This window comes from Notothenia coriiceps, unplaced genomic scaffold (genome assembly GCF_000735185.1).
Source record: "Notothenia coriiceps isolate Sejong01 unplaced genomic scaffold, NC01 NC01_scaffold00017984, whole genome shotgun sequence".
Classification (NCBI taxonomy): Eukaryota; Metazoa; Chordata; class Actinopteri; order Perciformes; family Nototheniidae; genus Notothenia; species Notothenia coriiceps.
In genome coordinates, this window is record NW_011350685.1 from 190,101 (window position 1) to 205,964 (window position 15,864).

At 39.2% G+C, this 15,864-nt stretch overlaps 1 protein-coding gene across 1 annotated transcript in view; it reads left to right on the forward strand.

Annotated features, from left to right (window-relative positions):
• Positions 1 to 1,711: 1,711 nt before the first annotated feature.
• LOC104950746 (cytochrome P450 3A25-like) overlaps positions 1,712 to 15,864 on the forward strand; it is a 16,080-nt gene continuing 1,927 nt past the window's right edge. The window contains exons 1-5 of the mRNA XM_010777307.1: positions 1,712 to 1,836; positions 2,752 to 2,896; positions 3,077 to 3,181; positions 7,857 to 7,984; positions 13,192 to 13,279. Coding sequence (XP_010775609.1) covers positions 1,796 to 1,836; positions 2,752 to 2,896; positions 3,077 to 3,181; positions 7,857 to 7,984; positions 13,192 to 13,279 — 507 coding nt within the window. The 5' untranslated portion in view covers positions 1,712 to 1,795. The remainder of the gene's footprint in view (positions 1,837 to 2,751; positions 2,897 to 3,076; positions 3,182 to 7,856; positions 7,985 to 13,191; positions 13,280 to 15,864) is intronic.

A 15,864-nucleotide genomic window follows, 5' to 3' on the forward strand; every position in this document is an offset into this window, starting at 1 on the left:
ACCACCTGTAACTGGGCTGATGTGTCTCATGTTGTTGTTGGTTCCCTGCCTGCCTGTTGGCCAGTCCATGAATAAGGTGTCATGGTTCATCTTGTTATGCACAATGTTAGATTATTCTCTCAGATAGCTAAAACAGGGTCGAGTAGAGTCTCAGATTGATTGTACCTCTACCGTGTGGTCAACCGTGCGTGACATGTCTTGTGAATTTAGGCCGACAGCTACCCAAAAAACAATCAGTTTTGCCGATCAAGCCCCAGCTCTCGTTGTGCCCTCGTGGTGTGGACACAAACGGCCCTAAAATATTACACTGTGTAAACATATCAATATTGGAAATGCTCGGTATTACCAAAATATGTTGCTATTGATTGTCCATAGATGACGGATGTTCATCACTGACAAGGACATCATTTTGAAAGACTATTCGGAACTACTTTGGGGTTGTGTGTGTGCTGTGTGTGTGGTGTGGTGTGGTGTGGTGCTGTGTTGTTGGTGTGTGTAGTGTGTGTGTGGTGTGGGTGTGTGGGTGTGTGGTGTGTGTGTGTGTGTGTGTGGGTGTGTTGTGTGTGGGTTGTTGTGTGTGTGGTGGTGTGTGTGTGTTCCAACTCTTAACTCACAGTGCTATCGCCTGTCTGGAAGACCTTCTAATCCAGGTACAACATCCACCCTCGGCTAAAAGGACACATTCTGCTTTTACGCACGATAAAGCAGGAATGCAAATAGTTAACAAACTAAATATAATAAGTACTGTAAACAAAAAAATAACCAGCACTTCATGAACGTGGGTTAGATTTGTTTTTGTTGTTGTGCTGTCCGTGTGCTGGTGTGTTAGTGGTTTGATGGTTGTGTGTTGTGTGGTTGTGTCGTGCGTCGTGTGTGTGTGTGGTTGGTTGTGGTGTGTGTTGGTGTGTTGTGTGGTGTGTGATGTGTGTTGTGGGTGTGTGTTTGCTGTGGTGTGTGCGTTGTGTGTTTGTCCTGTGTTGTGTTGTGTCGTTGCCGTCGGGCAGCCAAGTGGTTACTCTGAGGCCCTTTTAAAGCGTTCTGGGAAAGTTGTGTGGGCCTTTTTGAATGTACGAGCGGAGAGCAGCCCGAACTCTCCAGAAATCTCAGCCTCGCACCTGCACTGGCATGGTATTGGAACACGACTCATATGCTTGTAGAGATCGATAGACAGTTACGAAAGATAGATATATAGATAGGTAGTGCTTGTGATCCAATTTGGGAAATGTTTATGCAGCAGCAAAAAACAGCAGGCAATCGAACCATACGAAAAATTCAGAGGAGTGTAAGAATAAACCACGCATCAAAATAGGTCACGAAATTGAAATAATAGCATAACAAAATGAAAATACAAATATAAAAAAGATGAAAAAGATATATACAAGTTGGGAATTTATACAAGTACACAAAAACAAAACTATACCCTCTTATTTATAGGTGACAAAATAAGCAGCTAGGTCAGGACGCATAACTACCCTGACCTTCCTACAGTTGCTCTCTCTATGATAGAAAAGTAAACTGTTGCACCCATATCCTTTTTTACAGCAGTAAGACAAAGTAAGTTGGCGTTGTTGTTCTGCCAATATATTGGTTGCAACATTTTCACTTCCCCTCTCTTTTATTTCAGAACCATTCAATTCATGACTGTTTTGGTGTGTGTTTTTGTGTGTTTTATAAATTTGCTGAACTCCTCCCCTGCCACCCAGCAGTCTGATCTCGGGGCCCCACCGTCAGCCTAAGGTCCTCTGTGTCGTCGTGTTGAGTACTCCAAGCTCTGGACGCCGCGAGAGACAAACTGATGGACATCATCAAAGACAAACTAGAGAATGACAAACAGGCGTGGACCGGCAAATGTGCACTGACTGTATGTAACTGTCTTAAACACACAGTTCCTTTTTAAGGTTTTTGATCTTCCTCTGCTAGTCTGCCCTCTCATCATACTTTTAAACCGAAACCAACTTCTCTTAGTTTTACGGGTACAATGGAACATGACTAATATCAGATATTTTGATACTACTTAAAGGTCACCTATTATGCCAAATCCACTTTTCATGTCTTTTCTACATCAACTTGTGTGCCCCCCTCTGTGAAAAGAGATTCTGAAAGTTTCAGGAAAAAAGATTTGCTTTCTTTTTCTTCTGATCCATTTCTATAAAACCCTGTCTCTGAAATGATCTGATCAGATTTTGGCCACTTTATGATGTCATAACGATTTTTTGGCTTGTGTAACCATTAGCCAATAACCAACCAAGGTAACCCCCCCCCACCGTATCACCTGAATCTCCTCCTAGAGCAACATTGTGTTCTTTGAAACCAAATATCTCTCAGAGGGGCGTGGGGAGGGCTCCTTATTTTTGATCTAAAGTAACAGACAGAGAATCAGCACTTTGGAAACAGGGCTAGGAAACAGGAGGGGATTATGGGATGCTGCAATGATCTGTTCTGGTGTTTGGAGCCAAACACTTCAGAGACATGTTTTGTATATATCGGAGAACTATAATATATTGATGAAAAACAGTATAATAGGAGACCTTTAAATCTTATTGGTAAAATCAGATGTTTTGATGCTTACTGCTCAACTTAGTGGCATTTATGCATAACTATACCCCCTCTCTGCCATAAATCAGAGGCCTTTCATCTCCTTTATGTGTGGATTGGCTATAATTACTGTGATATGAATTGGTAGTGATTTGTTGATATGGCATTTTGATCTCAATAATGTTCCCTCCTCTCTGCTACTTCGGCTCCTTCTAGGTTTGTCGGATCCCTTGGTTCTTTGCCGCTGCCAGACTCCAGTTCTGCCTCCCAGCATCTCCTGCTGTTCATCTCAGCTCTGATCCCTAAAGCTCTGGCCTCGCTGCTCACCTCCTTCACACTGGCTCTCAGTGGAGACCCGCAGGTAACAAACAACGTCTAAACTGTGCTCGCTGATAGGAAAAAACGATAAAAATTATTTATTTTTCACCTGAGCAAAAATGTAGGCCTATGGAATAACTATAAATCCGTGCCATACATTAAGTAGCCCTTTGTCTTTCAGCTTTTAAATAACATGAACATTTACCTCCTTGTTCACGAGCAGACCCGCCGCCGACTATTAGAAGACCCTGATTACCTGCGCTTAGTGCTGCTGGAGGTTCAGAGACTTTGGCCTCCTTTTATTGGTGGACGAAGAATAACTGATAAGGTAGGACTGTTCACCTGGTGGCACAGTGTTTATTTGTACGTGTTCAAAAGTATTGATTACTTCTTATCCTTTGTTAAAGGTCCCATGTCATGCTTTTGTGGTTATTACCCGTCCCCTTGTGTGTTATGTAGCTTTTTCTGCATGTAAACCATCTGCAAAGTCACAAACCCTCAAAGTACACCCTGTAGCTCGTAAAACTCTGACACAGAAAATACCTGTCTATGCTGCCCCAGAACGCCTCGTTGGAGATTTCTCGTTTTCTTCCTGGGTACAGTGACGTGACCATACCCAAATGGACCCATTGGTCCAAATGAACCAATCTGTGGAGCTCCTCACACACACACACACGCACACACACACAGACACACTCGCAGCGGCGAAACTGTGGCGGACTTACACCGTTGGTGCGCTGCGTTTGGGGGTGCGGGGGGGGAGCCTCGCAGATGGGGGTGCTGCAGCCCCCTCAGCACCCCCCCCCCTTCCCGTGTCCATTCACCATGTCTCACTGTCTCGCAGATCCCACGCAGCAAGCAGGAAATTAACCCAGCTCACACTGTCCGCTCCTCGCAGTAGCGAGCCCCGCAACGTCTCGCCAACACGGCACCCAGACCCCACGCAGCATTCTCATCTGTTTGTCCTTACTGGTGTCATATTCTGGTTGCTAACAAACGCCATCGTAACACATAATCACTGATGTTCCACTGTAACGGTGGTGGACTCATCAGAACAGAGTGAGCGAGCTGACCAATCAGAGCACAGTGGGCTCACAGGGGGGGGGGGCAGGAGCTCCAACAAGCCGTTTAGGACAGAGAGTTTTTGATGATTTTGGAAAATGTAACAATCTAAATCTATTCTAGTAGACCTCAACAATGAAATTATGATCAGTAGAAATGGCCATGACATGGGACCTTTAAGTTTGAGAGATCCAGTATTACTTATAGGACCTTCTCTTCTATGAAGCCATTTCACAATCAGATTTGGTCTTTACAAATAATTGTCTGCACTGCACCCAATGTTGAAGCGTTAAGAATTTAGGTTTTGAAATGTTTTCATGGCCATTATTGTTGGAAAATGTACTGCTACTTAAGTCTTTTAAGGATGTTGAATGAAATGAATGACACAACTAAGAAGTTTAACCTTAAATCATCACAGGGTAACTTAATTTCTTCCTGGGCAGAACCTGTTCTTAAACTGACTTTAGTGCTAAAAGTCCTCCTTCTGTACACATTATGAGAGTCTTATTTGTTCCTTTTTATGGATTTATTTTCCCCTTATGTTTAGCTGTTTCTGCCTCACTCTCCTCTCCACTAGATGGCGACATCACATGTTACTGTGTAGATAAAATGATCTACTGTCAATGTCTTCTTGTGTGTTCGGAACACTACCAATTTTGAAACACAAACACCTTATAGTAAATATTACAAGTCCTGCACTAAATAATGCCAGATGGTCAATCTTACTTTTAGTTAATAGTGATTTTTTCAGATTTATTTGAGACTTTTCCTTTTGGAACGTTTTTCTGCAGGTGTGACAGAAAGTGCAGTAGAACAAGACAGGTAAACAAGTGCCATTACATTTATTAAAACTAACATGCATGTCCGTTCTCACAGAGGTCTGACTCACACTATTTAAGCAGCATGTGTTTTAATGGCAACATGATACGTGAAATGTCATTAGACATGCAACTGGCATTTATTTGGACTGGTATTTACTGCATGCCTGTTTTATAACATGTACATGCCTTGTTTATTCTAAAAAGCTCCATGCAGCCATCATATCCATTTGTTTACTGACTTATTATCTATTTAAGTTTTTAATATTCTCGTTTATGACCTGTTATGTTGTGTACATCTGCGTGCTATACACATAAGCAGCTGATATTCCGTAGGCCTACTGTATATTTGTTCCACCATTGATTTTTATGTATTAAAGTGATTGCTTTCTGGTATGACATCAACACTGTGAGCCAATAGAATCCCAAATGTAGCCAAAGTCCCGTCTCTTTATTGGACTGCTGCTAACCCTCGCACCGGCTCTGTTTTGATCACTATGACCTCATCAAACAGACTTACATAACAGCTCAATCAGAGCAATCGATCCGTCTCTGCGATTGATTGGCTCCGCTTCCCCGGAAGGAAGGAAGGGTGTGGGGTGGCCGGAGCTTGGCGGTGGGATTGATGTGCGCTGCTGGTGACTCTGTGAAGCCGAGTGGAAAGTCATTTGTCAATTCTGGCAAACGCACCGGTACACTCTGATTCCTGACAGACTCGTTGGGATACTGGTTCCTGAATAGTGGGTGTTTGAGAAGAAATAAGTAGGAATCCACAAGGGTCAGGATATAGAAGAATATACAAAAACGCAACATGGATTAGTTATTATCAAGGGGGGAAAGAGTTCAACAATATCTATGCTGGATCAAGTAGACAATATAAAAATAGTAGATGTACAATAGTAGCTCTTTTTAAGACTACTTACAGTTGCAATTGATGACAAAGAGCCAATATTGCCTACATAATGTAACCAAATCCAGATTAATCAAATTCTTTTTCTTGATCTTTTTTTATAGAATGTTTTTATGTTCAGCCTTTATTGATTCAGGGGGACCTTATCATTTATTACGATTACCTTATTTAGGATTGTTTTTCACTTAAAAGGATATAACAAAGTCCTTTTTGGATCTAAGATAAATGTTTCTCAAAGAGGACATATTATTCTAAATTGCAGGTTCATTTTTGTATTTTGTGCCACTACTGTAATATGTCTACATGCTTTAATGTTCAAAAAGCTCTTTATTTTTCTCCTACTGCCTGTGCTGCAGCACCTCTTTTCACCCTCTGTCTGAAACCAGAACTCAGTTTGCTCTGATTGGTTAGCTAGCCGACTCATTTGTGATTGGTCAACCCAGACCCGGCGCCAGCACAAATCTACAGAGAGGGCATATGATTTTCATGGGAGGGCACACAAAACCGCCATGTGCCGCGGCCAGTGGCGGCGCCAGAGATTTTCTTTTGGGGGTGCTGTGGGGTAGCTTGACGTGATCAGACATTTAGGGTTTCCCATTAATGTCCCGGGCGCTACAGCTGAATTTTCTACTGCAACACCCCCCACACGCACATACACAGTACACCCGCGACTTCTACAATGAAGAATTAATTAAAAAAAAATAATATTGAAGTTAAAAGCATCAATATGGTGCATTTTGAGAGCAACATCAAGAGATCTATGGATACATCTCTCGACAGCAACACCCATATGAAACAGAACTGTAAACAGATTTTTCTTTATGGATATTTTACTAATCACTCCCCTTTTAAACTGTATTCTTGTTTTAATGTCATATAGTATTTCATAGCTGATTTTCATTTATTACTCTTATATTAATATCTGACATCACATACATCGTAGCACTAAAGTTCACAGTTTATAATAAAAAAAAAGAATATATATTTTTATAATAAAAACAAACGTGTTTATTGGGGGAGGGCAGGAATGTCAGATGGGAGGGCCTGGCCCTGGCCCCCACGGCGCCGGGTCTGGGTCAACCCCTTAAAGATTTCCAACCCCTTAGCCAATCACGTTCAACGTGTTGGAGCGCTAGCCAATACAAGTGTGACTTCAGCAATTTCAGTAGCCCTTGTTTAATTGACATTTTAAGGGTTTTAAGCATGTTTTGATGATTATATCCTGGAGCAAAATAATTTTTGCCAGATAAGAATGACATGCGATTTTAAATCTTCCTTTCTACTCAGTTATGTTTTAACATAAAATGATTAACAAGGATCCCAAACAGAAAGAGTTGCCCTCACCTCTGACAATACCTTTTTTATAACCTCAAACACCAGTGTTACAAAGAAAAGCAAGTGTGAACTGGAGGGTAAAGAGTTTATGAGATGTTAGTGTGTGCAGGGAGGCGTCTAGAAAAGGCAGAGATTATTAGTATTCACGATCAGGTGGAAAAAGTAGAAGCTTCATCCAGGTAGAACTAAAATATGCAATAGTGTGTTTACTGTGCATGTGTGTGTCTTAGAACAAGAGGGGGAGAGAAATGAACTCAGCAATGGCAGAGGCATCTCTCAGTGAGAAGCAGTACAAAAATAAAAAGATTGTTAAAAGATTCTCCACTACAGAAAAGAGAAGCGGAGAAGAAACACAAAACAGTGATCCCGTTCTGTGGCAGTCCATTAGTGCAGCTACTAATGGATGTAGTGCAAAGGTGAATTAAAAGGGCAACAAATGGGCAAGTGGTCTTTTTGCCCCTAGTTGAATCCTTTCAATAAAAAGCTTATTGAAAATCCACTAGGGGACATTTTATTAAAAGTGGAACAAATGTTTCATTTGAGCAGCACATCAGTTTTGAAGATAACTCCCATAATGTTTTGGTAAAAAGGTTTTTTAATAACATATTAAAGCATATAAATTGCGTTATTGCAGGTAACATTGTGTTTACATTTTCAAAAAATGTCATAACAGACACATCTGCTTTAAAGTCTTTGAAATACAAGCGCTTTGATAATAAAAGGTAAAAAAAAAAATGCTAAGCACATTAGCAGTACGTTTATCTAATCAGGTTCAGTAATGGTCATTTAGGAGAACATCTTACTTTCCAACTCTCAGTGAATTATCCGTTTTCAAAATAGGATATAAAAATGTGATTTCTCCTTCTGTGTGTGTTTAGGACTCCACGCTCGCAGGGTTTCATGTCCCAAAGGATTACGGGGCGATCTATATCAGCCACTCCGTCCACCGGGACCCGGAGGTGTTCCAGCAGCCGGACGACTTCCTGCCGGAGAGATGGAGCGGGAGGTAACGAGCTGAGATTTGTTGTTTAGTGTTTCCGTTTATTAAGCTTAGACCTCATGTCGGATATTGGATTGTGGTGCGTACTCCTTACAGTAAAGAGATACAGAGTTAATACATTCAAGATAAAAGAAAAGGAAACACAACACAAGTAGTAATTGGAATTCAAAAGAAAAATGTATGAGGTTTAGTGTTTTTACATTTATGTGTACTGTATATTATACCATTTATACACCAATCGATGTTGATGAACCCATCAAAACAAGAACAATATAATCCTCTCTCTCTGTGGGTATTGTGATGGCACTCAATACAAATCTATGCAGCTACAGTCTATATAAAATTGATTAATATATAATACACCGTGCTGAGTTATATATTTGACCATGATCTTGCCCATTTCATGAGTCCTGATCAGATTGCAGGTTGGCAACAGTTTGTGTTTTTTCTAGATACATGAAATGACATCTATTCATTTAGTCATAATAATATTTCCATTCAAAGCAGACTCATAATATATTCAGTCTAAGTGTCTAGACTGCAGCTTGCTTCATGATTTTTTTATTGTAAAATCACCCCACATATACGCACGCCCACATTGTTGCCATGGCAATCGATGCAGATAAAGCACAAATATGACGGGATCACTCTCACATATACTGTAGTGCACGGTGAGATAGCTATAACGATTGGATTTGAGGAAAACAATACTAAGGACACACATGTTAACAGCTTTTGTTTTTTCATCTCACTCGTTCTGCTACCTGCTCTGTTAAAAATGGAACCTGATATTTACCAGTTCACTCTCTCATTGAACCGATTTTCTATTCATCCACTCCATCCATTCACCTTTTTATTCTCATTCATGCTTGTTCATTCAGGCGATAGAGCAGCAGGGTGGGGGGAATCTATGAATGAATGTATGTATGTAGGTGGCTGCTGCCATGGAAACTAGTCACCTGACACCTTCTTTACCAATAGGGATTCCCCCAGGTGTGTGTGTGTGTGTGTGTGTGTGTGTGTGTGTGTGTGTGTGTGTGTGTGTGTGTGTGTGTGTGTGTGTGTGTGTCCTGTGGAGTCCTGTGGAGTCGGATGGTATACAGAAAAATGAGTCAGAGATGATCCTATCCTGCTGGGTGATTCCTCTAATATAAAAATGTCGTCTTTTAGTCTGGGGCTTCCCTGTTAAATATAACCACTAAAATGATTTTAGTGGCATTGACAAGTAAAAAGAAGCCCCCCCACACACTTTTAACTGCATCAGTTTAAGCATTTTTTTTTTCATTATCGTAAAGCAGTGTCTGATTGTCCTCTACTGCTTGGTGAACATTTGTCAAGGTCAAACAATGATTCAGTTTATAGAAAAACGATTTATTTTACAATTAAATGTGTTCTTCAGCCAAACCTAAATCACTAGGCAAGGCAAGGCAAGGCAATTTTATTTATATAGCACTTTTCAGCACGTGGCGATTCAAAGTGCTTTAGGTTAAAAGTATATTTCCTTTTTTATTATTATTCATCCATTCAAGATATTTTTTATAGCCTCAAAATTCTTTCACTAAAAAAAAATAAAATATTGATGAATACATTAGAATAATAATATTTGAAAAATATATTCATTATTATATTTGGAAATACATTACACTTGAAATATATTGATAAAGGAAGATATTTGTGCTGATCTGCTTATGCATGACACAATTAATGGTAATGTGTAACATTTAAAATTGACTGAAGTCTATGTTAATGACATAAATCTATGAATGGATAGACGGGTAGCTGCTGCCATGGTAACTATCTACCTCATACTGGTTTTTACCAATGGGGATTCCCCTTGCGCTTTGTGTTGGTGAGGGGCGTGTGAGTGTGTGTACATCCTGCCCTTTCCCTTGGGATGGGGTTTAGAAATTAGTCATAGGAGACATTATGATGTAAACTCTAGCAAGGATGAAGAAAAATATAACAAAAATAATAACAAACGTAACATTGGCATGCCCTAAAATTGTATTCATAGCTCAAAACATGATACTTCAGGATAAGTCTTGTGTTGTATCAAAGTAATAAAATCCCAATAAAAACAGTAGCAAATATTTCTGTGTAGATCTACATTGTGGTCAAAAGCTATTACATTGAGCCACACTAATGATCCTTCATTGCAATTAATAACTGTTAAATTTGCTTTAATCCCAGATGCTGCTGCCATTACAACTAATCAATAATTTACTTGCAAAATATTTAATTAATCATGAACTTTAAAATAAATTATCGTTATATTTTCACCTTATTACCTGCTATATTTGATACTTTTGGGTATATTAATTTCATTTCAACTTGTCAGGCTGTTTGAATTTTATTATAATTATTATTTTTCTTTACATTTATAATAAGGACGGTGATTTTGATAACAACACAAAATTGATAAACTCAATACTTATTACCCCAAAAATACCCTCTTTGGTCCGTTTGAGTATTTCTTTACTAAAAACAAAATTGTTCATCCTATTTTTTTATGAAATCCAACTATATGTGTGAGCTGTTTGACTCTGGGATGTCAGATAAAATAATTGTATGTGCAGGAGTTTGGATTTATATATTGTTCTAGTTTGTGTCTTAATTGCTGCTCAAACCAGTGCATCTCCCCCAGGATATTCCTGTCTCTCTGTCTGTCTGTTTGTTTGTTTGCTGGATGAACTCTTTAAACCCTCTAATTACCTTCCGGTCTGTTTCCCTTTCCTCCTACCTGCCTCTTTCTCTCTCCATCTGTCCGTCTTCCTGGAGACTCTCTTCCTGTCTGCCTTGATAGTTGCCTGGCTCCTTTCCTTGCCACCTGGCTGTTTGACTTAATGACTGCAGTCCTGTTACATAACAAGCCCAACATACAATAACTACATTTAGCCACATCATCTGTGTGTGCTTCTGTGCCATAATTGCATATATTGTTTGCTCGTGTGTGTGCTGTATCATCGGTCTGTGTGTTTGTGTGCTTTTCCAGTTGGAGGCTAATAGTAGAGCCGGCAGGTTAACATCCTTTCAGCCAAACGCCCACACAGGCTCCGGCCGTAGATAAATGGATCGGAAACCAAACACTGATACAAATCCAATCTACTGCAGCGGGTTGTGTTACTAGTTTTAAATAAATCTCAGAACATGGGAGTTTCCTTTGTGTCTACACACAAAGCTTAAATTAACATTTAAATATAAGATAGCAAATTAGATTTTGGTTGCTAGATACGTTTTTCTCCCATTCTATAAATAAACCACTGTATGCATTTAAGTCCTTTTAGAATGTTACCATGGTTATGTAGGTGTTTCATGGGCTGTGTTTTAATGGAAGAATACAATTGTACGTATCATTCAGGAATTGTTCTATTCATTTAAACCTGATAGACAGACGTGGAAAAAGTACTCTGATCCTTTCCTAAGTAAAAGTAAACTCTTAAAGCCTTATAATACTACTTATAATTTAAGAACTGCAACATTTCCTTCAAGTATCAAAATAATATTCAGTATGCAGAACGGCTCGTCTTTCAAATCCTGGTTAGGTTAGTAGTACAAAACTGTGTCCTATCATATTATCATATTATGTTTTTGAATATGTAAATAGTAGCTACTAACTATTAGTGTTAAATGAATGTAGTGTAGTAACAAGTAGTATGAAAGCATTACAATGGAAATACTCAAGTAAAGTAAAGTACAAGTATATCAAAATAGTACTTACCTAAGTACGAGACTTGAGTACATTTTTATATTTATAATCCATCACTGATAGCAGATTGGATGTTTTATTTTACAAGTTTGTAATTTCCTAAAATGTCTTTAAAGTTTGCTAGAAATAATTAAATAATTTGGTACAGTATAAATTGAGTTTGAATAAGTTGAATTTACAATTGATTACCAGTTACTTTTCAACTTCTTCATTGTATATAGAATTAAAGTTAAAGAATATATGGGCACAAAGTCAGATCTGGTTTTTGAGCATTTTTGACTTTTAAAGCCTTCAAAACAACAAATACTTTACAAGACATATTCAATGTTATTCTTATTAGCCTCAAAGCTCTGCTGTGGCGTTTTAAACTGCTTTGTTTTCATACTTTATAGTAAGAACAAATAAATGATACTGTACAATAGATGAGACTTCTTTCATTGCCTTGCGACCCATTGAGCATATTTGATATAGACTCATGCTGGACTGCGTTGCAAGACTTCCTCTCTCTCCCTGTCTCAGCCTTGCTGCACATCTTGCTCTCTCAGGATGAACCTAATTGTACATTAAACCATTAGACAGATGCTGCAGAGAACGCTAACATTCTCCCTTCTCTCTATCTCTCACAAACACAAAGCCTCTCACACACTGGACCCAGACGATACACACTGCTAATGCTTCCTGTTTGCCTTTAATCAGAGCTCAGGTTTCAGGAAGACAGGATGCATTAGTGGTGAGAGGGGAGAGAAGGCCTGCATAAGAAGCCTGTTGACAAACCTGTCAGATGGATACAACCAGAATCTCTTTGTTTATTATATATTTTTTAAAGAAAAAATATATAGTTAGAGTGATATGGCGGAGAATCAGAGAGTCAGCTTGTGTCAAGTTGTTGTCTCAGGCCTGCGCTGTGAAGGTTTATTTCTGTCCATGTGATTTTCTCTTGATGCTCAAAACAGAACTAACTAGCTCTCCAAATATAGCATTTAGATAGCAACGACTTCTGTCAAGGCCAATGACATGCACTTTGGATTGTCCTATTTATCCAGTTCGAAGTCATTTCAACATCAGTGTGTTCATCATTTTTCTAAAACATAATAGACACTTAAAGAAGATTTTTTTGTATTCTAATTGTTCATTTTGGTGTGGTTGTGGTTGCGACAAGTTCAAAGATATAGTTATACTCTATAGGTTATTTTGTATTCTTTGTTGCACCAAGCTCTTCCATGATTACATTTGCAGAAAATTGGGTTTGGGGACTCCCTTAAACCAAGCTTAGCTCAGGCCACAAACACAGATACTGCAGATATATCAGCAATCACCAATAGGTTGGTTAAAGTTGGCGGGTTAGACAGGGAAATTCAACATATAGTCCAAGCCTAGTCTGCTAGAATGTTCCCTTCCCACACTCGCATTAATTTCTGAATGAGATATAAACAAAGTGTACTTCTATTAATGCTGGAATACCATTTTTTGCATTTTTATCTGTAACCACGTATTTCTTGTATTGCAGGAACGCAGGCCAGGAGCACTTCCTGTGTTCATTCGGCAACGGACCAAGAAACTGCATTGGAACTAAACTTACAGATGTCTTCCTTAAGGTGATTTTATTTATTTGCTCAAAACACTGTCACAAACACACACACACACACACACACACACACACACACACACACACACACACACACACGCACAAAATAGGAATGTACTGTATAACCAAAGCAGAAGTGACAATTGGGAAGTTCTTTGGGAAAACCCTTATGTGTCAATTATAGAAGCAACAACACTACTAAGACTCTAGAGGACTGACACAATACGGCAAAGAAAGAAGAAAGATATATATAGGAATAGAGAAGTGAACCGTGAGCACTTCTCATGGGAACGATGAAATGCTTGGCTGTGTGTGTGTTTATAAGTCATTAAAGAACGAGAGTCAGAGAGCCCAGGTACATATTGTCCTGTTGAAAAACACCTGCCAGTCCCCACAGCGCTCTCCATAGCCACCATTGCCTTTACACTCAGGGGACACACATACGCACATGTGACAACAGGAAGGACAGAGATGTATTTCCCATGTGAGGACGTTCCTACTGGAAACAGCTGTGGATTGAAGGGTGACACCAACCTGAAAACAAACGGAGACAGATTCCAAAGGTTTTAATTGGATACATACTGAATTGTATGAAACAAGTACTAAACCTATACTACCAAACGTTCACAACACTGACAGCCCGTGCTTTTAAGGGTTATTCTCTTGCGAAAGATTCAAAATTTCCTTTTTCTTTTTGTCAAAGCAGAACAATTGCATTTATCGATTGCTGTCAGGATGTAAAGAGAATTCCAACTAATTGCATATATGACAACAATGTCTCTTAAACACATTACCCACCCTAGCTGTCAAGTATGTTATTTAACAGATTACAAAAACAGAAACGTTATGTTGTCTTCTCAGATTATTGATGAGCTGCACACTATGGGGGTGTTGCTGCAAGCCATTGTTAATGCAAATTGAGCGATGACTCAATCACACACACACACACACACGCACGCACGCACGCACGCACGCACACACACACACACACACACTATGAGTCATTGTAAATGTTTGGCCTGATTGAATGGTGCTCCGGTGAAATGTCAAAGCGGTTTAATGATCTGCTCTCTCCTCATTCAGCTCTCCTATTTGTTCAGCAGGACAATCTCATTATTTTAAACTGGATTACGTATTATAGATAATCTAGCTCCTTGTCTTTTATTCCTCAAATGAGTGGGTTGAACGGAATAAGGTATGCCGCACATAACTCTCATACTGATGCTCTCCAAATCGACAGTGGAAAATCCGTCTTAATGTTTTTAATTTCTTAAAATTCTTTAGATATTTGAGTTCAAAAGTCAAAATGCTTTGAAAAAAATGACCAAAATTCACAACATGTTTTTATCCAAAGGAAAATTCTGTTTCAATATGTATTTGTAGGTGTTAAGCCTTTCCAAACAAGCACTTTCACTGCAGTTCCAAAACAGTTTGCTCGCCTACCAGCTGTACACAACAGGAGTTACGTAACTGTAATTACAAGCAGTCTAGCAGCACCATAAATAACCCCTGTGCAACCAAAATAACAACAATTTTATATATCGTTTTTACAGGGTCATGGCATTATAAAAAAAAGACGACAGATATTTACAACTTCCTTTGAAAACCCTAGTAGATGCTTCAGAGGAAAAAAAACAAAAGAACATTTGTATAATATATACATCTTATTTTAAATATTTATATTTTTCTAAATTCATTTCATTAGATATATTTATTTATAAATTCCTTCTTACTTAATGTCATCAGATATTGACCAGTTTCTTTCATATATTCATAAATATTTGATTGCACAGGCTGGTCAACCGTTGACCAATCAGTCTGAATTAATCCAGAAACATGATGTCATCCATGGCAAAGTCTCTCTAGTAAAAATGTTGCTCTTGGCAATATTACCAGCATAAGCCAACACTGCTATGTGATAAATGTAGATAAACACACAAACACAAACACAAACACACACACACACACACACACACACACACACACACACACACACACACACACACACACACACACACACACACTCTCCATCACCTTGTTTTTGCACTAATAATGTTCACATAAACCTGCTCTGTTAGTTCTAACAAACCTCTTAGGTGTAGAATGTGTCTGATTGGCTGTCAGAAGACTGACCACTTGCACATGCCAACACACACCCACACCCACACCCACACCCACACACAGTTGGGCGTGATCAGAGTAAAAAAAAAAAGTAGACCACAGGGATCTAGGTCAGAGAAGTGACTCATCGCCTCCTTCCTCCATCCTTCCTCCATCCTTCCTCCCACCCCCATCATCACCATCTTTCCCCAAATCCCTCGCTTCTTTCTTCCCCTCCTCCATCCTCCTGTTCATTCATCCTGCTCCTCCCCCTCTATCAGGAACATCCTCATTCTAAAAGCGGAGGGAGGCGGGACAAACTGGGTTATACTGGTGAATGTGATTGCTCTGTGGCAATAGGGAGTGTTAGCTTTAGTATCATGAGACCTGGAAGCTATTGAGTGAGAATTAAAAATAAGCAGCGTTTTTAGTTGTTCAACTTTATCACAAATTACATGAGAATTTGATATTAATTGTTGATTTTGTTTCGGGGGG